This window comes from Camarhynchus parvulus, chromosome 19 (genome assembly GCF_901933205.1).
Source record: "Camarhynchus parvulus chromosome 19, STF_HiC, whole genome shotgun sequence".
Classification (NCBI taxonomy): domain Eukaryota; kingdom Metazoa; phylum Chordata; class Aves; order Passeriformes; family Thraupidae; genus Camarhynchus; species Camarhynchus parvulus.
In genome coordinates, this window is record NC_044589.1 from 7708537 (window position 1) to 7731427 (window position 22891).

The following is a 22891-nucleotide window of genomic DNA, read 5'->3' on the forward strand; positions in this document are numbered from 1 at the left end:
CCTGACATATTCTCCATGACACATGGTAAACTTTAATTTAGCCAATTACACATGTGACACAAGTTAAGGAGCATTACAGCTGTCAATTCAAGATGTCACACTGACTCTGTACTAGGAAGACTTTTCCATTTCCAACAAGGGAAGCAAAAAAATTAAAATAGGTTTTTATACTCCATACTTCAATAGGAAAAGATTCCCCATTCACAGGTAACCAGCTGCTTAAAGTACTTCAAGTAATAGTTTTTGAACACTAAATATTAAATAAGTATTTAAGAGTCATTCAAAGAAATTTTTGTTGCCATTCAAAAGGTAAAAATTGGTTGTATCCTTACACATGTAATTTACATCCAATCTCTTGCCAGATCTCAGGATCGCATTGTTATACTCCATCTTAAATAACAGTTTCTTTCTTTCTCTCTCTCTCCTGCTACAAATACAAATAGAATTTCTGCTTACCAAAATGGGGTTGATCAAATTCAGCTGACAAGATACTCCTCTCCTGGAAATTCTATTTTAATCCCTCCTGTAATTTATGATCTCAAAGAAAAGTTGCTAATACATGATTTCAGGGCCCAGGCCATACACAAGTTTGCTGCATTATAGAGAGGAAATAACAGGAAAAACTAAGATCACATCAACATCTTTGGAAGTTTCTGATCAATTACCCACTTGCCTACCAAAAAATAAAATAAAAATCAGAGGGATGCTGAGCACATCCACTTCCAATAAGAGTCCAGATCTCCAGCATCCACTCAGCAGTTACCACGTAACACCCTGGGAGACAGAGAATCCCTGAGAGAGGAAAGCTCCTCCTGGATTTTCATGGAGGAACAGCTCTTACACCCTGCCATGGAGCTTATCTAGATCTTTCTGCCAAGGAGGGTCACAAGAACACCAAAACCAGCCAAAAGAGGTAGGAGGAAGTCCTCCCTTCAGAAATGGAAATTAAGGATGTAGACATTTCCTTGACTAAAAATACCACAGAGCAATGACTTAAAACTGAGAAGGGTACAAACATTACAGGGTTTTCTTGTTTTAAAAGTATGTCATAGAAACAAAGATAGCTTCTTTCCTAAAAACATTTTCCAAGGAACACCAGATTCCCAGTTGTCCCAATATCATAAATAGCACACAGTTAATGCACACCATGAAAAAATTTTGTGAGCCAAAGAACCCAAATCTGCAGAACTGAATGTGCAAAGCAAACCCTCCAGAGCCCAAACGCTGCTCAGGGAAGGACTCACATTCCCAAGAGGAAACAGCTTTTTTCTGAGGTGACTCCAGCAGTTCCCAAACCCCAGACATCTCCCTCATCCCTTCCGAAGGGCCCTATCCCTGCCACAGGGTAATTCCACTGGTTCTGAAATATAACTGGAGCAAACTTCAAACCTCACCCTGAAAACTGCAATGTGAAACAGAAACCAGCCCAGGCATCCTCCAGCGCAGCAGGCAAGAGACTCAAGAGGTGCTACACAAACCACAAAGAACTGCAAAAAACCTTCCTCAGCAACTCATCCTCACTCACAAGTGTCCAACAACTCACTGAGGTTTGCTCCATTTCACCTCTTTCCTCACATTTCACCTATTACTTAGAAACAGCCATACCTCAAACTTCATGTGCATCACACATTGTGCATAAAATATTCTCTCAGAACAACCATTTTTCTTCTCCTTTTTTGGTCTGAAAGTGTAGACAGCTCAAGAACAGCTCCTACACATGAATTTATTTCTTCACTGTTAATCCACCTGCAGGTAAAATTCCTTTTGACATCATCTAACAGCCAAGAAATTCTGTGGTCACAGTTCCAAGTTTTCAGGATCTTCTTGTAGTTCACCGATTATCACAAGTGGATCTGCAGTGACAGCTTTTAAAAGCAGCTTTGGTTTGGAAAAGGAAATATAACTTGACTAGTCCATACTGACTAAATCCACAAACTATGATGGATTGTAAGAAAAAACACTTCTAAAGAAAGGGTCAGGGCAAACCAAGTATCAACCTCATAATTCCTCTCAGCTGACTGGATTCAGATAAAATCAAGTCTAGATTTTAACTAAAAAGTACAGAAAGGCTAAAATAACATTTTTTTAAACTGTATCTAAGAACAATGACTTGGTCCATTCTGATACTCCACAGGAAATGCACCCAGGCCTTCTGGAAACAAAGTTTATTGCTACTACATATAGGATTACATTTAAGATACTCTATTTCACAGGAAATGCAACAATATATAAAGATATAACTCCAGTTGGGACTGGTACAACTGCCTCCAAGTCACAGAAAAAGGCAGGGAATGAAAGAGATCTTGAACCTAGGGGTGGTACAAATAATCCTTTAGATCTGGAGTAACAAAACCCAAAACCAACCCAGAACTTCAAGGTTCTAGATATGCCTAAGTCTGATCTTTGAGACCATAGAGAAACACCAGCACCTATACAAATAATGGCTAAAATGGAACAAGTGGCATTTATTATTCCAGGCTCTGGATACAACATTCCAAGACAGCTAAACCATGAAGTTACAATGATTATATGGGAGAATTCCCACTTTGCAAATATCCCTTCTCTGAAAATCCAACATTTCAGACAGAATTAAAACAGAACAAGAGTTGAAAAATAGGAACCCGATGAGACAAAACTCTATAGGGTATACACAGTTTTTTGACTTACAGTAATTCATCATTTTGCCCCAAAATACTATTAATGAGGTGAAAAGTGCAGCAGATCTGAAATCATATACCTGCCTTGTCTGCTGAGCAGCACTTGAACTTGTCATGAACTTGTGTGTTAACTCTGTAACACTGACAAACATGACAGGACTCAGTCGGGTTTGCAGCTGATTTATATTCACATTTGTTAGCTGTGTTCCCTGAAACGTGAACACATTTTAATCCCTCCAGGAGAGCATTTGCTCTCGCAGGCAGCCCCGGGCTGTGCCCAGGAAGCCCAGCAGAGTTTCAGTGGAGCTCTGTGCCCCACAGCCAGGGAATGCTCTGGGCTGTTTGCAGCTCCCACAGGACAAGAGCTCTCTGACGTGGTGAGGACACAAAGGAGAATTACCCAAATGTCCTTTCCCTGCAGCATGAGGCACAAGCAAGTAAAGCATATTTTACACTTAACATCATCCCTTCTCATTTATAGGTGTCCTTTTCCTCAACACTTTTGTGACTGTATTTTCATTTTCAGTTTTACCCGAGAACAGTCACTCAACATGAACAGAATTTTTAAGTCCTGGCCAACAGTTTGTCCAGGTAATCCATCTGCATGAAACATTCATTTCTACATTTTTTTTTACTGCTGAAAGTTATGAACAATAGGATTCTTCAGAGAGGGCTGATGCATCTTTGTACCAAGAGAGTACCTTAAATTTTGCAATAACCCTTGCAATCCTAAGGAGGTAAAGTTGCTGACTTCAAAACCACATAGACCAACATCTTCCTCAAGCCTGAAGAAAAAAAGAAGGTTTATCAAGACAGTCTGGGAGGGGCAACACTATGAGTAGTTTAGATGTAGAACTGGGCAAGGACATGGGAATATCTCTCAGGATACTGGGAAGAAACACAGCTCCAAGGTAAGACTGAGCCCTCTGTCTCACACAGCTCACTGAGCAGAGCCCCAGCAGGCCCAGGTTGCATTCAACAGAGGCTGGGAGAGCACTGAAGGAGCATGGAAGGGAAAGGAACCCCACAGAAGGAGCATGGAAGGGAAAGGAACCCCACAGAAGGAGCATGGAAGGGAAAGGAACCCCACAGAAGTTCATTACTTGAGGGAGAATCACTGAAGGAGAGAGACATTGAAATGGAAGATACATTCAGCACTGTCCTGGCTATTTGCATGATTTAGGAGTATCACAAAGTAAATATTTAGACAGCAGTGCTGCATAGGTCAGAATTTTTATCTGGACCAGTTGCAGTAGGGAGGGAAGGTACCATGTTCAGTTAATAGCCCAACATTAAAACACAGATTCAGATTTGACTAAAGAACATAAATGACTTGAAGAGCTCAAGCCTGGCATCCAGGAAACGTTTGCTTGCATTATGAAACCACTGTCTGGTTACAGGTCTGTTCTTGAGATTGTTCTGTGCTGCACTGCACCTGCACAAGGAATAGACCCCTTCCAGCTCCAACAATTGTTAACATCTTCAATGTAAGTCACTACACACACCAGAACTCTAAAGAGTATTTTCAATCAGCCAAGAAAGCCTTCATTTAAATAATTTTGTAGGCAAAAGGCCATATTGAGGAATAAAACATTTCACCAGAACTTTTGCAGAGAGCTTTGAAAGAGCATAAATTTCTTATTTATAAGAAATATTGTTCTCTACTACAGAAGGTTTTTTTCAGTTGCTTTCATGCATTTAACAGCAGCTGAAGCAGAGGCAGCTTCCCTTCCCTGCGAGCATCTCTCATTCATGCTACAACTGAGAAATGAAATAACTCAGAAGATGCAGTCAGAGGAGCACAAGGGCTGTGGAAAGGGACTTGAGGGAGGAATTGGAAAGGAGCTTTAGGGTCTGTCCCTACTTCTACCACAGTTTTTGAGGGAGTTTTGTAGATCCTTTTAGATCACAATGGAAAACATGTCTGCCCTGAAAGAGCAACTAAAATGAGTAGTTGTAGGAGACAAAGTGTATTCAAAACAAAACAGCAGCAGCACAAGGTAGCAAAATGAATATATTCTGATTCTGTGCATGTCATTTCAGTCTGGAGAGTTACTTTTAATTGATGGCTGCAATGATTAAGAAGCTAGAGAGAAGCAGCACATGTGGAAGCAAACACTTGCAACATCCTCTCCACACGTTAAAAAGCACACATTATAACTCCTAGAAAGAAGATTCCAAAACACTGCTCTTCCCCACATTTCAGCAACAAGTTTAGGTATTTTAGTGACCAACATCAAACAGTGTATTTCAAACAAATTACCCTGCACATAAATCACAAAAGAACTCTCTTTCTTCAGCAGCCCATACCATATCACAAAGAAAAGCGACGTATAGAAAAAATTAACCACGCTTTCACAAAAAAGGGTCACTGCAGTTGGCTTCTTTCCCCTGAACTTCTGAATCCCTGAGCTAAGCACGAAGCTCTTTCATCCCCCAACACAAGACACCACATTTCAGCTAACTAGAAATCCACTTCAAATGTTCCAGACTTCCTTTCCAAATGTCAAGGTTGTTTAGTTAATCACGAATAACAACATTCTGTGGAATAAAATTCCAGTGCAAAACTGCAACAGAGCTGCACAGTCCTTGTGTGCAGTGACATAATTGTGTCCACTTCTTCAGGCACTTACACTGGTGCCATCCCACTTACCAACACCAGCTTTTGTTATAATTGCTCTGGATTTTACCTCTCAAATCATCCTGCCTAGGATAAAAATCCCCATCTGAGCTCAAACAGTTCATAACTATAGAAAATTAATAAAAGAATACTGCCACAAAAATCAAGTATTCAAGACTAGACATCTCCACTGTAGTAAGTTGTCCCAGGTTACACCAATATTTAGAGTCATTAAAAGGTAACAGACTTGTAAAAACCATATCTGTGAAACACGAAAAGCAGATTTTGGACAACAGATTGTTCACAGGATCTACTTGCTTACTTGAGCCTGTCTGCCACTGACAGTTCATACCTCCACCTCGACTCCTGCCTAACAGCAACCCACTTGATACACACAGCTTTTCTAAGTACAGAAAAATCAGCAAGCACGAAGTTCTTTACCATCAAGTCAGAATATGTCTAGCAAAAGCCACTTCCATTGTGCCCTGCAGCAGCCCGGAGATGACAGAAGCCGGGGATGTTTACAGGTCCCATATGAATAATTCAGCGTCAGCATCAGCAACAACTCCCCGGCACTGACAGCGATGCTCGCCCGACACGGAGCTGTGGCCGCAGCACATCCTCAGCAACGACCGCGCTCCTGGCCGAGCCTCCGAGGGGACGATTTTGAAGAACTGACCCTTCTTTTAATTTTTTTTTTTCCTTTTTAACTTGCACTCCTCCTGCCCACAGCGCAAGGACGAACACCCAGCACGGAGATGCTCTGGGGTTTCTGCACAAACTTCCCAGCGAGGGCCAGCGCTCCGTGCCCCGCCATCCCCGCGCACCCTCAGCGTCAATGGGGGGAGAGCCCCGCGGGCACCGGGCACACCCCACCCCGGATCCGCCAACCCCCCGCACCCCCGGCGGCTGCCCCACGGGCACCCCTGGCTCCAGCGCCCTCCCCCCGGAGACCACAGGGCTCCGTCCCCGTGAGGAGGGAGGAGGACGGGATGGCCGGGCCCCCGCCTCTTCCCCCTCCTCCCCCTCCTCCTTCTCCTCCTCCTCCTCCTCACAGCGGAGGCGCTCAGCCCGCTGCCCCCGCGCCGCCCCGCCCCGCCGGGCTCCCCGCGCTTACCGAGGCGCGGCGCGGGGGCGGCCGGGCGGCGGGTGCCGGCGGGTCCCGGCGGGGCTGGGCGGGCGCGGCGTCTCACCTCACCCTCAGCGCCGCCGCTGCCGCCATCTTGCCTCCCCTCCCCCGGCCCCGCGCGCTCCGCCCCCTCCCGCCAGGTCCTGCCAGATACCGAACAAGCCGCGGCGCCGCGGCTCCGTACCTTTCACCGGCCGCGGTGGCTCTCCCCTTCCTCAGGCTGTGCCGGTGTGTGGTGAGGCACAGACACAATAGGCTGAGAAAAGCCACTGGAGAGCGCGGCAGTGGGAGGGCGGCGTGCTATGCCCCTTCCAGGACCGCTGGCCGGTGCGGCGGGGAGGGGCTCCTTCCCCCTCCCGCTGAGGGCCGGGGGGGGCGCGGCCGCCATGAGGCGAACGGGGCTGGGCCCGTGAGGGGCTCCCGGGGCTCGGACGGCCGGGGAGCCACAGAGCCCCGCTGGCCCTCGCCGGACCGATGTAAATTGATAATAACCCATAAGGGGCCCGGGCCGCGGCCGTGCCGATGAACGCGGCCTCAGGAGCCCCTCACGGGAGCATCGCCCGGAGCCCGTCCGGTCCCGCAGGGCTCTTCCCGCCCCGTCCGCGGTGCTTCCCGCGCTGTCCCTGAGCTCGGGCCCGAGCCCCGGCGACGAATGACTTCCGAAAATGTGAGAGAGGTTTAAATCTCGTTAAATGTCTGTTCATTCCTCCCCCGGAATGAAGTGTGTAACTCGTTCCCTGCATTCTCAGGAGTTTCAAATCTGCACGGCGTCGTACGTGCAAATGTGCAACTCAGGATGCGCTAAAATCACAAATTAGTCTCTAATCAGGTTTACTATGGGAAAGACATAGCATTAGGCAAGATTAGAATACTTCATGGTCACAATTTCCATTAAATGGAGAAGTCGTGCCCACATTTGCAGGATGGGTGCCCACACAATTACTGGTTCAGACTAAAAAAGCTGGGGCTCACCCTGCGGCAAGCAGGATCGCTCAGCAAACACGTGTTGTACCAAGGGTTGGGCTATTACAGTGGTTAAAAGTGCCACGCTATGGTGACACGGCACATCTCCAGGCTGATGTTCACAGTCTCTAATCCCAACACAAGCAATGACTCTGGCTTGGAATCACAGGGAAGTTAAAGGTGTCCAAATAAGAGCCCGGGGAGACCAGTCAGGCATACACCTGCTGAGGTCTGAGCTGCTCCTCAGAACTCTAATAAATTGTGTTCACCTTTTATGCTTTAACCCACCCAGCTCCCACACTCCACCATTGCTCTGTACACTTGTCTTCCATCTTGCCTGTTAGGAAAAGCAAAGTATCCACGCCATCATGCATCTGACTGACTGTTTCATGTTTATTTTAATGCTTCCTGTCTCCTTCTGCTCTGAAGCTTTCTCCAGTGGTTGACTTCACTTCTAAACCATACCCAAAAGTTTCCCCCGTTTGCAGCCACACTGGGGATAACCCACAGAACGTGTCAGAAGACAAGCTCCTCCCGCCCTGCTTTCGAGCTTCCTCTTAACCCACGTCTCTTCCACAGCAGAGATAAAAGGTACCACACGCTGAACAGCTCGACTGTTTCACTGTTAATTACTGTGGAGGCACCGGCAGGGTCAATACGGCTTTGGCCCAGGAGCACAGCCGGTGTTCAGCGCTCACCCTCGGGCCTGGCCAGGGCACGGTCCCGCTCCTCACGGAGCGACAGAAGCGGGATACGTTTTCCCGGAGTGGCACGGCCCGGGCCCCGTTTCCGCGGCAGCGGCCGAGCGGCCCCGCCCCGAGGCGGGGACGGGAGGGCCCTGGGGAGGGTGGGACCCTTTGGTGCGGCGGAACCTTCGTGCGGCGGCCGGCGTTTCCCGGCGGCGCGGCGGCGGCGCGGGGCGGTCGCCATGGCAGCGGGCCCGTGGTGCTGGGGGACGCCGGCGGCGCTCGTGGCGCTGCTGCCGCTGCTGCTGCTGCTCGGGGGCGCGCGCCGCCTGCGCCGGGGCCGCGCGGGGTCCCGCGGGGGCGCGCGGGGCGGGCGCGCGCTGGTGCTGACGGCGCACCCCGATGACGAGGCCATGTTCTTCGCCCCCGCCCTGCTCGGCCTGCGCAGCGCCGGGGCCGCCCCCGCCGTGCTCTGCTGCTCCGCAGGTGAGCGGGGACCACCCACGCACCCGCACCCCCATCCCCGCCACCCCCCGGGGCACGGGGAGGCCGCCGCGATGGCTCCCCACGTGTGTGGCCTCGCGCCCTAACGCTCTGGGGAAACTGAGGCACGGTGCGGCCATCTCCCGCCCTTCCCCGTGCCTCGCCTCCCCTCTCCTCTGCAAGAGCGTGTCGTGAGGGAACGGAGGGGAACGTGCTCAAATTGAAAGTTGCTGAAGCGCTTTCAGGCTGCATGGCGGTGTCAGTGGGCTGTCAGAGGTGCTGCTCAGCGCGGCCTTTTGGCATCTCCCTATAATTCTGTTGTCTTGCAGAACACTTGTTTGGATGGTCCAGGTTTAATGTCGCGATACATCCACTGTAACACATCTAAAGCAGCCCTTGGGTTGCAATCCGAGCATGGAACAATAGCCCGGAAGGGAATGCGAGGCCGCGCTGTCCATCAGTGCTGACCTGGAGGCAGCAGCGATGTGTCTTCATTTGCTGCAGACAAATGTTTGTTCTCCAGGATGTCCGGGGAGGTGCCTCAGCCTGTGGGGTCTGTGTCGATGCTGCTTTAGCTTTCTCTCAAATCACTTTTCCCTGAGTCACTGGTGTAATTTAAGCTTGTTTGTTTATTTTTTCATGCCTGACAGGAACATAGAAATCAGAGTATCCCTTTGTAACAGCCTCTTACATATTTTAGGACTGTTATCTGCCTCTTCTGCCTTATCTTCTCCAGACTAAACAACCTGATTACTTGCAGTCTTCCCTCATAGATCATGTTTTCTAAACCTCTAATCATTCTCATCACTCTCCCTTGGACTCTTCCTTTGGTTCATGTGATTTTTGGAAGGGCAGTGATGACAAACTGGAAGCAGCACTGCAGCTGGGGCTGAGTAGAGTGGAGAGATTCTTACAGGCTCCACTGTTTGCCCAGAACAAGAACTTTCCACAGCACATGGCACTTTTGTGTTCTTGTGATCTGCTGAAGCTCCAGATTGCTCTGCAGAACCGACACCTGAGCAGTTACTCCATTGTTCAGGTTTCTGTGCATAAGAAACAACCTAGTTTGAGTTGATCTTTCAGACCTATTGCAGTACCAGAATTCTTACACTGAGAGCTGCTTAGCTTTGGGAAAGAGCCCCCTGTGCCTTGGGCAGCTCCAGCCAGTTCACTGCCAACATTTCTGTCATTTCCAAAGCTGCCTGTCCTGCCAGACCACCCAGGTGAGGAGACAGGGACTGAACTATTGAAGTCCAGTGGTTTTGCTGATGGCTCTGCACCTCCATTCAAGATTTAGTGCAGAGCTTTCATTGTCTCTGCTGAGGGACAGAGGTCTGTGCATCCCATTTGGCTTCTCCACAGCTGTGGGGAGATTACTGAAGTGGAACTCTGCCATTTCAGTTTTGGGGACTCATACACTGCTGCTGATAGAGAACCTTCCAAAGTGTTGTGTTTCTGTTTATTTTGTTGAATTTTCCTTTCTCTTTACTCCTCGTTCAGTGGCATGACACATTTAGTGTGTTTGCTGTTTCCTTCTAGGTACTTTCTCACTTGAAATGTAGGGGAGAGCACCTTTATGAGCTAAGAGATTTTTATTTTAAAAGCCTCTGATTAGTCTTGTGGGTGATTCAGATGGTTCATCCTCTCATTGTTTGAGTGATTGATGATGACAAGTGAGTTGATCAAAGGCACTGCAAATTGTTAACACTGAGACAAAATCATTACTTAAAAACCATTGTACTTGCAGTTTTCAGTTATCAATCAATTTGACTTAGAAATGAGTTAGAATTACAGCACTGGGAGAAAGAAATCAGTCTTTGACACACTGAATAATCTTAGATTGAATTAATAACTCAGTCTAAATGTGCTTTGCTCTCTGTAGTAGCTGGCTCTGTTGTGAGTGCTCCATGGATGAGGTCCAGCAGCATCAGCTATTCAGCTGGGTTTGCTCTCAACAGCTGCCCATTCTTTCTGGTGAGCACTGACACACTCCTGATGTCCTGACACATTTCTGCAGCTGTGGAGCCGTTTCTTTGAGTTCAGCACAAGTCAGGGATTTTGGGAGCAGTGGGAGTGTTTGGATAAAGCATCACCTGCAGTCTGCTGTGACACTGCACTGCAGCAAAAGCTGTTTCCTCCCAGCACAGTGTTGGTAATGATAAAAACCACTCTGAAATGAACCCTCTTGTACTCCTTCAGTGATTCCAGACAAGCTGCACCCTTCAGTTCACTCTGCTGGAGCTGCAGCTTGCAATCCAACGTTCATCCCACAGCCAGTCACTGTCAGTCTCCCAAAGTCATTCAGTCACAGGCTGTGGGAAGAGGCTTTTTTCCTTCTAGTTACTCTTTGCCTCTTTGAAAATTGTACAAAGCTCGCTAGTGATGGCTCAGATTGCAACACTGCTCCAGAGAAATGCTAGATTTAGATGACTCACACCCACAACAATAAAAAGTTCTGGTGTAATTCAAGACAGCTGACTACAGACTCAAATCACACATTAATACTCAACTGTATTTTTTTCATTTTATTACTTCAAAGTTAAAATTGAGTTGCAAGTATTGCCCTGCATAGAGCAGTGTTCTGGAAGGGGCATCACAGCTCTGGCAGGGACTTTGCATGGCTGATGCCAAGAAAAAATAAGGGAATGTCAGGGCAAGATGAGAAGAAAATAATTCAGTGAAGAAGGAGCCAATGTTTTAAGATGATGAATCCCATTTCCCTGTTAGTTGTTGATGTCTGTTACAACTTTTCCTGACTGCCTTTATCTTGATTAGGTTTTCTCTCTTCTTTTGCCTCTCTAAGTTTTTGCAGTCTTGCCATATCAGTTCTGTCTTAATTTCCTCTGTGAATGGAACAAGGAAGAAGATGCTGAGCTGTTTGGACCCCTTGATCTGAACCCAAACTGAGTTAGATGGTGTTGCTGTGTTTGCTGTTTTCAGGAAATTATTACAATCAAGGAGAGATTCGTAAGAAAGAGCTGGAACAGAGTTGTTGTGTCCTGGGGATTCCTGCTTCTGATGTCACAGTCATTGATCACAGGTAACTGGTTTTCCTTTCCAGTAGAATTCCAGTTTTAAAGGGGGTTGAAGTTCACTTTAACATTCAGGAGAGCTGACTGTTGTTCTAAAAAGCCTTGAGGAATCTCAAGAAAGACAATATCAGATATTTTTGTTAATTCTTCTCATAAATGTAATTAATACAGAAGACAATTCTTTTGCATGATGGGGATCACAATTCCTAGGTGAAGCTCTGTTCATACAGCATTTGGAATAATGATAACCACACTTGCTGGCATCTGGCACGGTGTGTCTGGGCAGCATGATCACATTTTGTTGTATAACAACTGTAGACAGACAGAAATTCTCTGCATTGCCCGGGGCAGGTTTGTCTGTAGGTGGTCTTTGCAGAGTTAGTGTGGAATTCTATTATAGTTACAATCTGCTTTGGTCCTGGCTAAAGACAAAAGTGAACTGCAGTGCTAAAGACAGTCCACAGTAACATGACAGTGAGATTCTTCAAAATTAAGCCATGCAAGATCTGTTTTTCTAAGGTGTGGTGTTGTTTCAGCTGTGTGTAGCTGCAGAGGGTGGCAAAGCTGACACTTCTCTGTGCAGGAACTCTCCTCTGGGAGGGTGATTTAACACTTTGAATCAGTGAAACTTGGAACTAATGTTGTAAAAGCCTCTCAAATTGCCCAATCACTGTCTGTGTATAAGATCTGAATGAGACACTGATTGCTAGGAAACATGATACAAGTGGTTGTTTCACTTGTAAACAGCTATCACACAGCCCATAAAGAATATTTCTGTTTATGAAGAAATAATAGCAACATATTGATTAAAAGCCACTCCAACTAGAACAGAGTTGGAAAAAACTCTGGCTCCAGGCAGGCCCTTTTCCCATGACCATATTTTCCCTTGAGCTAAGGCAGCAGAAACCACAGTCCAGAATATGAATCTTTTTCAGTTCTTTGCTTTTTTTAGCTTTAGGTTTCTCTCCAAGTTTTCAGCTTGCTGAGGAAAACAGCATAAAAGTTGTTTTTCCTTTGGAATGAAAAGAGATGTTTCCGTTCACTTCTCATGAGCTGGCTTTGGGTAACTGCAAGTTCTGTAGCACAAGCATATGACAATGCCCAAAACATTTTGGGGAGGAATAAGGAAAAAGCTGCTCAGCTTTGCTAAGCATAAAGTCTGCTCAATGAACCATCTTTGACATTAAAGCCCTGAAGGCACTTGGCCTGTTATCCTCTGAAGCAGTGTGAGGTTGGCTGGTGAGTGATGCAAGTTCTGATGCTGCTCAGTCACCCCACACACACAGCCCAGGGAGCTGCTTGTTGTAAGTCAGTCTTTGGAAGGTGAGGGCCTTCTCAGAGAAATCTCTTGGCTGATGCCTCTTTCTTACTTTATTATTATAATTGCACACATTTCTGTCCTGATCTGTGCTCCCCCTGTGAAGGCAGTGCCTGAAATGACAGAGCCATCCCATTGCCCAGAGCTGGGCTGGAATGTACGCATTTATCTCTGAGTTAGATTGCTGTGAGATAACCATCAAACCCTTCAACTTTGTTGTGCACTCAGGGAGTAAATGAAGTGAGGTTCTTGATGAATTTTGCTCCAAGCTTGTTTACACAGCCAAGTTAAATGTGTTTACAGTGCATTATTTACTGTGCCATCACTCACCATGTGGATGCTCTTCATGAAAAACATCTGTGAATCAGGTGTTAGCAAACTGGTAGAGGATCAGGATTAATTTCTAGACCACACTGAATTTCTTGTGTACCTGATTTTTAGATACTGTTTTCCAGTGGTTTAGACAAAACACTAAGACTCAGAGTTCTTGAATTTTTTTCCAAGTTCTTGGATTCACTAAGGTCAGTAGTTTTCCTGTGTCTCTTAAGCCTTATGGAATTTACAGGTTATACAAAAATATTTGCTGGTATGGCATTGTGTGGAACTTGCTAAAGTAATTAATCATTTACCACTAGATTTCAATGTGAATTCATGCCTACAGAATACAGCTCAGGAGGCTGTTCCTCCTTAGCATTTTAAGATCAGAGCCCTTTGGCTCTTTTGTTCCTTGCTGAAGTCTTCAGAAGATGATTTGCCATCAATGTAAAGAAGGAGCACATTGCTCTGGGAGAGCTGCTGGCCTGCTGCCCATCTCCCATTGCTTACACAAACACTGCATGCTTTACATTAGCCAAGCTGCAGCTTTGTGTTTTGGTAAGGAAAGCCCAAAGGATTGCAAGGTCTGGATCTGCTCCAGCCATTGTAGTGTGGAGCTGAGTCATGCTGCTTCCTCTTTCTTTGTGTGATCTACAAGTGAGTGAGTAGAATTTGCAAGATGTAAAAGGGGAAATAGATTTTCAAAGCCAGGTGATTGACTTGCTCTGTCATCTCTCTGGGCAGGCAGGTATAAAATCAACATGACTTTTGGGACTCTGTGTGAACTTGTGAAGAGAAAGCTTCAGTCAGCCTATGATGAAATCTGTGCTAAACACCAAATCCTTCTTAAGCAGTGCCTTGCCTTAAACAATGCCTGTCTCAATTATATCCAGGATTCCCAGAAGGACCAGCTCAGTCTCTATCACACAACTGCTCTGCCTGGATCCTTCAGGAGCTGTGTTTGATGTTGCATTGTGTTTGTTATCTCACTTAAAGACAACTCAAATCTGCATAAATATGGCCCCAAACTGTACCCACAATTCAGCCCTAGAGATCTGAGATCACCCCACATTTCCTGCAGAAAAGTTCTTTTCTCTGTGGGACATGTCCAGGAATGGGAAGGGCCGGGATGTCTGGGCATGCACACATGTTCCAGACTAATTTAGATTTGAGCTCTGGACTCTTCCAACTTGTGGCCAGTACAGGTCAGGCACCAGATTTGCAGAGGTGTTCCTTGAGCTGCCGTGTCATTGTCACAGCTCCCACAGTACACCAACCAGCTGCATTTAGGGGACAAAAGTTTCACAATTCACTTTTGTTACCATTCCCACACAAGGCTTAGCACTTGGAGCAGCACAGCTCAGAACTTGGGCTTGTGTTGTTCAAAATTAATTTCTGGACTGTCACAATTATTCCTGCAGCTGGGTAAGGGAGGAGTAGCAAGAGAGCGAGTTCTGAAACTCATGTAAGATAAAAGTCACTTCATAAATTATATAAATGTTAATGTAAACTCTGTCCTTTTGGAATATTTTTATCATCTTATGTGCTTCAACAGCAGATTTTCCTGTGAGCTAAGCTCCCATTTACAGTGGGCACATCTGCCAATGCTCTGGCTGTCTATTAGTCTGAAACACTGCACATAAAGAGGAGATGATTTCTGATCTGCCTTCTCTTTCTGAAGAGAAGCAGATAAAAGGAAGCCCAAATTATTCCTTTTTCTAATGTGTGTTTTGGGTTCATGGAAAGATAAATATCAGATGTTTTACTGTGGATTCTGAAGCTTTTGTGCACTGTTGTTCTGGACAGAAAGTAAAACTGACTATTAGCATCTTTAATATGACAGAAAATATTTGGCCCAAGTTTGCACTGCAAAGAAAATAATAGCTGAGATCTGTGTAAACTGGAAAATTTTCCATTCACAGTCGGACACTTACAGCAAACAATGTTACATCTCTTTCCAAGTTTCCATGGAAATTGCACTCCCTTTGCTTTTTTATTATTATTATTTCACTGAAGTCCAAAAAGGCTCTGATCAGACACTGCACAGCAGAGAGGACATCTGCCCATGCACTATCACAGGCTAATTTTTATGAGGCTGCAGAGAGGCTCAAAATCTTTTTTTTTTTCATTTTTTATGTAATAATTCTGTACTGTTGGACTCATTTTTTCCTCCTATAAGATAAATAGGCTTTATTGCACTTCCTCATATTTAACTTCTAACAAACTTCCTTCCATGACCTCTCCGTGACAGAGAAATGAGTCTGTAAGGTCATGGGAAAAATATATCCTTAAGTAAATAGTGTGTGTGTCTGGTTGTGGTGATCACAAAGATACAAAAACACTCAGGCCCCTCAGAGAACAAAATATATCACTGGAAATCTGGGCCTTTTTTTTTAAATCAAAATTTAGAAGCACAATCATTAAGTCCATCCCATTGATCCCGTTTGGATTTGCTGTCCTTGGGTTTATTGATGTGGGGTGCTGAGGGCACAGAGCTGTGGGATCCTAAAAAATGTGTTCGTCTTACTTATTATGTGTTTCTATCACAAAGGTGATATTATTCCCTAATATTTCTTCTTTCCTGTTCTATTGTTTCATATTTTGGGATCAGTAGTTAATAGTTTTAATTCTGCTGGAGTAATTGTGATAATGAGTTACATTTTGTCTTCCTAAGTTCCCTGTGGTATCATAGTTTGACATTTTATTTTATTGCTAATTCTAAAAAGCTGATCTGTATGCTAATTAAAATTGCTGCCATGCTTTATTCTGGAAGAGCTGCATATTTCAGGAGTGAGTGATGGGATTTTCTTAATCTTCCTTATCCCAGCAATGCTGTAAAGGCCTTTTTTTTTTTGTTCAGAATTTTCTGTAATTAAGAACGACATCTGTGGGACCAGAAATCTGACATGTAAATTGATCACATGCTCAGTGTGTATTGCAGAGAAATCAACCTACATCCCTTGAATCAGCCAAACACACTCAAAATCATCCTGAACACTAACAAGCTTCATCATGACAAGAGGGCACTTTGTCAGTCAGGTGGGGATCTTGATATTTATCAATCTGTAGCCAAATTTCATTTCTGTTTAGTGTAATTCTGGAAATGTAAATAGTTTTCTTTCTGAGAAGACAATAAAAGATTTGGCCACCTATTTATATTTACATTTCTAAATAGAGAATTTTTTTCAAAATGCTTTCCTACGTGGCAGTTCCTGCTGGCATTTTAGGACCTCAGAACACTTTATAAAGAGGATTATATCAAAGTCTGCCTTCAGGCATCTGCTTTTATAAGTGTTGCTCTATGCAATAATTTAAGAGGAAATTCTTCTGGGGGTTGAGCTGTCTCACAGCCCTCCAGGAAAGCTGCTTTCTGAAACAAAGCCTTGTATTGCACTAAGTTGGGTTTAGCTATTTTGTCCTGAGTTTGACAAGATTGACTGCTATTGACAGATATTTCTGTCAATAAGGAAATCTGCTCCTTTTTTCCCCCTGGGGCTGCCATGAACCAGGTCCTTCCTCAGCTTTTCAGCAAAAGGAACTTCCTTGTTGTCCACCAAGGGAAAGATGGACGAAGGAAAAAGATCCTTTCAGTGCCAGAGGGCCCTGGGTTCCCTCAGCAATGGTACCTTTGGAAACACTCGAGGATTCTCCCTCAGATGTGAACAGGGACCTGTCCCAGCCCATCACTGAAGCCACAGCAGGGATTGATTGAGGGGAACAGCCTGGCCAGACAGGCCAAGGGCTCAGAACAAATGCAGGGGGAAATGAAGGAGTACAGCTAAAGGACAAAATGGTTTATGGGAATCAAATCAAAATACTCTGCACTGAAATTTATACTTTGAGTTCTCAAGATGATTTTAGCAGAATAAAAGCTATGAAATACTGATCTCAAAACATGAAAGATGAGAAGAGGGATCCCAGCCATCCCCTGAAGCTGATGAAAGTTTGATTTGACTGAAAAACCATCAGCATTGCTAAGCTTATGGTAAGAAAAGAAATAAAGCTGTGCATAATGGCTGCATTTCAGGAGTCTGGGGCTGAAGATAGGGACATGCAGGAGAACAGGAAAATCCATTACAAGGATTGTTTTTCTTTTGTTCATTCCTAGTTCATTCAGAGCTGCCTTTTACTATTCTTTCATGAATGATTTTTAAATCTCCTCCACATACATTAAAGACAGGCATCATCTTCAGAGCAAAGAAAGCTCCAAGGAGCCATCCTGGATTTGCAGATGGTTCTTGTCCCAGCTTTGCTGTCTCTTGGGAACACAGATTTCCTGGCTGGGAGCCATTCTGTCACTAGAACACTTGTGTCCAAGCAGAAGGAAGTGTCTTTGAGTTTGCTGATTTCCTGTTAAAACATTTTGAGTGGACTTTCTTCATGCTTCCAGGAAGCTATAGAAAGATACAGTCTTTAGATTAAAGCTATTTTCAACAGTTATACTCAGGAGTCCCCTTTTAAGCACAGCAAACCACAACAACCTCTTTATTTTGCTGGTTACATGTAGAACAATTCAGTGTGTTTTGCCAACACTGACCCTGAGGAACTAATGGAGAATGACAGGCACTTTTCTTTTGCTTCTGAAGGTTCCCTGCTTTGATAGCCCAGCAACATCTCTGTTAGTCCCTCATTTGAACCTGCAGCTGTTAATTACAAGCAGACACAGGTCTTTTTTCAGAGAAATGCTTTACTCTTAACCTTAAAGAGTAACAATTATATCAAATAAGCACAGCAATTTAAAAAGGAGGAACAAACAGAAAAAATCTAGCAGGGATTCTGCTTAAGCTTTTGAATCTCTGCATTCCTCCAGGCTTACTCAGGGAAAATATATTCCTATTTCTGCTGGGAATGCTCTTAAAAGCCTTCTCACAATAATGGATCAGGCATTAACACCTTGATCACAAGAACTGTGTGGTTTCTTTGTGGATCTTCATCATCTTATTTTAATTGTAGCTACAGTAGAAAATGTGAGTGCCTCAGTTAAAGTAAATCTGTGAGATCTGAGGCTGTGACATGCTTTGGAAACATCATCCTTTGCATCTGCGCTGGACTTGCATTTTCTGCAGGTAATTACTGTATTGGAAAGCAGAGGAAGGGATTTGGAGTCTCTCTTGGGCAAACTCCTCCTTGGGATCCAGTCTAAAGAATTTCAGTTCCATCACTTCCAGTGGGGGTTGGCCATTGACTTCAGCACACCCAGGAATTGTCACTGAAACAGTCAACAAGAGAAGACAAAGTCTTATTAAAAAAAAAATGTTGGTATGGGGAAAGTTGGAAAGGGAACTGTACAATGGGTGTTGTGTAAAATGTGTTTTCTCTTAATGACCTTCCAGTTCAGATTGGCTCTGTTTATATACAAATCAAAAACTGGTTTGTCTCCCTGCCAGCACAGCAAAGCTCAGTCTGGGCTCTGAGTTTCTAGCTGTGTCTTTGCCTCTGACATCCTCCCAGTAATAAAAGTTGTGTGGCTGGGATTTGGCTGGAATTGCAGATGATGTGTGAGCCAGAACTGAGTTCAGCCTTCTCTTCCTCTGCAAGACAATAGAAGTTAAAGCTTGTTTGTGTCAATAAAAAAAGCATGTACAACTCCTAAGCCCTCAGGGAGCAGATATGATGAATAAGATGCTCTTTTTCCATCATCATGTTTCTAACCCTGACCAGTGTTAGTAGTAAGTCTGTGGGAACTCAGGCTTTTGTCTTCCTCATTTCCAAGGTGGAGCAGAAGCTTTTGTGGAGTTCACCTGTGAAGATGCAGCATCCAGAGAACAGATATAGTTACAACCTTTGCAGTGTTCCCTAATCCAGGTTTTTTGTTCTTCACTTCAAACTCCCTGGAGGGTACAGTGTATTAACTGCTGTCTTTACTCTGTAAGCCTTAACTGCTTCCCTGCAGAGAGTGACAAAGTGGCAGAGACAGGAACCTCTTCTCAGGTGAAGTGGCATTGCTGACATGCCTTGTAGTTGTCACTTTCCTGTTTCCTTCTTTTTTCAAACGCTGTGGTAGGAAACTCTGGGGTCCTTCCAGGTCCTGGGTGCTCTCTGGATGTAGGCAAAGCTCTCTCAGTTCATACAGGAGCAGCCAGTGATTAAATTATTCAGTGCAGGGTCTTTCTTACAGCAACTGAAAGCTCTGGCTGCAGTCAGCAATTCCACTTGCAGGTTGCACGTTGGTCACCTCGTTGTAAAATACCCATTTGTAAAGCTCTATAGCAGTTGTTAATCTCCACTCTTGTGTTAATAAAACCCTCTTTGACACATGACTGAAAACTCCTCCAGTTGACAGTGTCAGTTTGAGCCAGCAAAGGTGCTCTCAGCAGTCTGGAATCTGAGGCTCCACAGCTGCTCCTACCTGACTGCAGTGGGTTCTGCTCTGCAGCATGATCCACAGCTGCCTTTGGAAGCATCCTACAGCCAAAGAATTCCCATTTGTATATCCTTGGCTGAGTTTGTTGTGACATGCCCTGTTATTTTTGCATTCTGGGTGCATTCTGAAGCTCCCCCAGGCATCCCTTCAAATGAAACATTGCATCACTGAGGAAGTGAAGCCATTGCAAGGGAGCACTTTCACCAGACACTTGGAGCAGACTCAATCAGCTCTCATCTTCCAGAAAAGGACTTGCAAGTTGACATTGCAAAATTTGGGAAGAACAATGGTCCTTTCTTGAGTGGCTTGATGCAGTTTTTAAAAAAGCAGAGCTGTGCTGTCGTTTTTTTGCCACATGAACATAATGAACAAAGGTTTTATGTCTGCATAGAAGAAATGTTACAAACAAAGCAGTTGGAGCACAGAGCTTCAAAATCCTTTGGAAGGAAGAGAATAAGTTCTCAGCTGAACTCTGCTAAGGTCTCTGACCTTCTCTGGGTCTTACTTTCATCCTGCAATAACCCTCCTTGTTTGCAGAGCTGTGGGTATGGAGCAGTTGCTATTTCTATGCTATTCTCGTGGTGTGAGATGCTGAGGATCAATATTAGAGTTTTCCTTGCTAGTCAAAGGGTTAATTTCGAGATCTGATTTAGGTTTGGCACAGGAGGAGGGGAGACAGAGGATTTTGTTCTGCAGGAAACTAGGTCAGCAGGTTTTTATTATTGTGCTCCACAGCCAATGTGGTTTGCATTTAGGAATGAACTGGGCTGATGTCAGGGACGGTCTCTTTCCCCTTCCCAGGACTCAGCCTCAGCCACTGCTCCATGCACTGCAGCTTTCCCAAATGGAATAAAAGGGAATACTCAGCTGAGGAAACTCAGGCCATTGTGAGTTTGTCAGTTATCTTTTCAGAGCTGTCTGTCAGGAGTGCTCAGGAACACAGGATGAGGTCCAAGATGTTTTGGAGAGGAAGAACAATAGCACTGGAATATTTTCAGTCACTGAAGTGCATTGGAATCACAGAGGTCTCCATTGCTTGCACACCCCATGGACTGCTGATTGTTCTTACAGCCTGTGGCATTGTTTGGTTTTTGTTTGGATCTGGTCAGATTCTGATCTTGGTCCTGCCAGTGTAAATTTGGAGTAACTCCCTTGCTTTCTGGGCAGATCCTGCTGTGTGTGGCTGAGATCACTGTGTGGTCCTGCAGATAACCCTTAGGTGGGGAGTTTTCCACTGTAGCTTTTGGATCATCGTGACTGATGAAAGATTTGAATAATCCAGAATCTTTGTCACATCTCCCAGCTTTCTTGGCTGTGTCTCCTGTTGTGTATTCTCTTCCCAGGTAACTGAGAATACCTGTCAGTTCTTTACCTCTGCCTGTTGAAGACCAAATTGTGGCAGCCATCACCTATATTGGACAATTCAGGCTGCCTTTCTTTACAGATTATTTTCACTTTACTGAATGATGAGAATCCAAGTAGTTACAACTTCAAAAAATATTCCACATTGTTTTTATTGTAAAGATCAGATGAGGGTGGTGGAGCTTAAAAAGATTTAAGGTGGATCTTAAAAAGACATTACCAAAAAGATTGGTAATGCCTAGGAAAATTTCTGGGTAATAGGATTTAAGGCTGAGCATCTATTTCCAGTCTTATGCTCTTGTTGTTTTACAGACTTTCATGTGAGTTAATGGCTTTTCAGCATAATAAAACCATCTAATTCTGTCTTGTTCTACTCTTTATTCAGTTCTGGCATCAAGAAACCCAGACATTTTTGCAAACCGAGTTTGGCTTTTAAGGCTGAACAAGGAAAATACAGGCAATACTGAGAAGAGCAGACAGCAGTAGGTTTGCCAGCAGTTCCTGGAAATAATGGAGTTTCACAACCATTGCCTGCAGATTGGACATTTAAGGAGGAAAAAAATCCTTGTGGCTTGCATGGGTAGAATAATGAGAATGCAAAGTCTGTTGAGAAAGTTTATTATGGTAAAAATTCAGATGCCATTCTTGGGTTTAAACCAAAGAGTAGCATATCAAATGCCTCAGAATGATGACAGCATAGAAATAACACAGGTCAGAAAATTACATATGGTCTGTCCTGGATTGCATTTAATGCTGTGCTGGGCTATGCATTTTCATTGTCCAATTTTGAATCTCTATGAAACAGTTTCAGCTGCAAAAATCTGCTCAGAGAATCATCTTTAAAATGGGAGCATGTTAAAGAGGGATGAAGAAGGGAGGTGTTTCTGCAATACGCTTGTGCTCTTCCCCTGCTGTGACTGAGAGCCAAGAAAACGCCAGCGTGTGTCAGAGTGAGAGGCAGTGACAGGACTTGTAGCAGGCAGACACGTCCACACAATAAACAGCAGAGCTGAGGCAGCATTCTCAAAATTGCCTCCTGCATAATGAAACAGAGGAGTTGTGGCAGAATCTCCACAGCTTCATTCAGAGTTGGCAAATTATTTCATTCAAATTTGCAGCAGCTCAGGAAATGTCATTGTGCTGCTGGAAGACTTGGGTTGTGTTTCCTATTCCTAAATTGAACTAAGTTCAATTGAACTCTCAGCTCAAGAAATGAGAGATGAAAAGCCTCTCTCTCCCCTGCAGTGGCTCTCCAGAGTGTATATTATATCTCTTGAGGCTGTCAGCCATGTGAAGCCTTCAGGATGTGACTCATAGGATAAATAAGTTTGGTCATTCTTGCTGTGAATAGAAAAAGGTAAAATCTTGTACTTTTATAAAAGCTTTTTCTTCCCTACATGAATTCAGAAAACATCCCAAGTCGTTAACATGCTGGAGCTGTCACTGAAAATCCAGTAGCTTCAGGGTTGAGCAGAACTGTTAATAGAGCTCAGTGATGCCATGTGTGTGAAATGTGTGCTGCTGAATATTTGTGCTCTTTCAAATGGATGAACTCGAGTTCCCAGCCTGCAAACGAGGGTGGTGATGCAGAGGAGCAGCTCCTGTGTGTCAGCAAGGGAGCAGATGCTGCCAGGAGAGTGGGGGATAAACAGATGCCCAGTAATGCTGGTGGAGGAAGGAGCAGTTTGTGCTGTCTGGGAGCCCTGCTGCAGGGAGGATGCAGCCTGCAGATTTAAGTAGGTTATGATGTTCTCCCCTATGGCTGGGGCTGGAGGCACGGCCAGTTAACTGCAGAGTGTCACTTTGTGGTACAAACATCAAAAAAATCATCTTTCAGAGAGCAATGGTTTCAAATGGGTGCATTCCTTTTTTGTTTTTAAATGTAGCCCTATCTTTACCAATTAAAGTAACTATTCAATGGTTAGAATATGATCTCTGAGCTATGAGCACAGATCTTGTTTA

The 22891-nt window shown here is 44.7% G+C and overlaps 2 protein-coding genes across 4 annotated transcripts in view; one reads left to right on the top strand and one right to left on the bottom strand.

Annotated features, from left to right (window-relative positions):
• The window catches only part of NCOR1 (nuclear receptor corepressor 1), a 55881-nt gene extending 49429 nt beyond the window's left edge, over window positions 1-6452 (bottom strand). For 2 of the 3 annotated variants that reach the window (XM_030962423.1, XM_030962420.1), the window contains exon 1: window positions 6395-6452. The gene's annotated coding sequence lies outside the window, so the exon portion shown is untranslated. Of the gene's footprint in view, window positions 1-5718; window positions 6091-6394 lie in introns of those variants that run through there. The other variant, XM_030962421.1, reaches the window with a different exon arrangement.
• A 1845-nt stretch (window positions 6453-8297) lies between these two features.
• Window positions 8298-22891, top strand: part of PIGL (phosphatidylinositol glycan anchor biosynthesis class L) — a 53126-nt gene continuing 38532 nt past the window's right edge. The window contains exons 1-2 of the mRNA XM_030962843.1: window positions 8298-8541; window positions 11479-11578. Coding sequence (XP_030818703.1) covers window positions 8298-8541; window positions 11479-11578 — 344 coding nt within the window. The remainder of the gene's footprint in view (window positions 8542-11478; window positions 11579-22891) is intronic.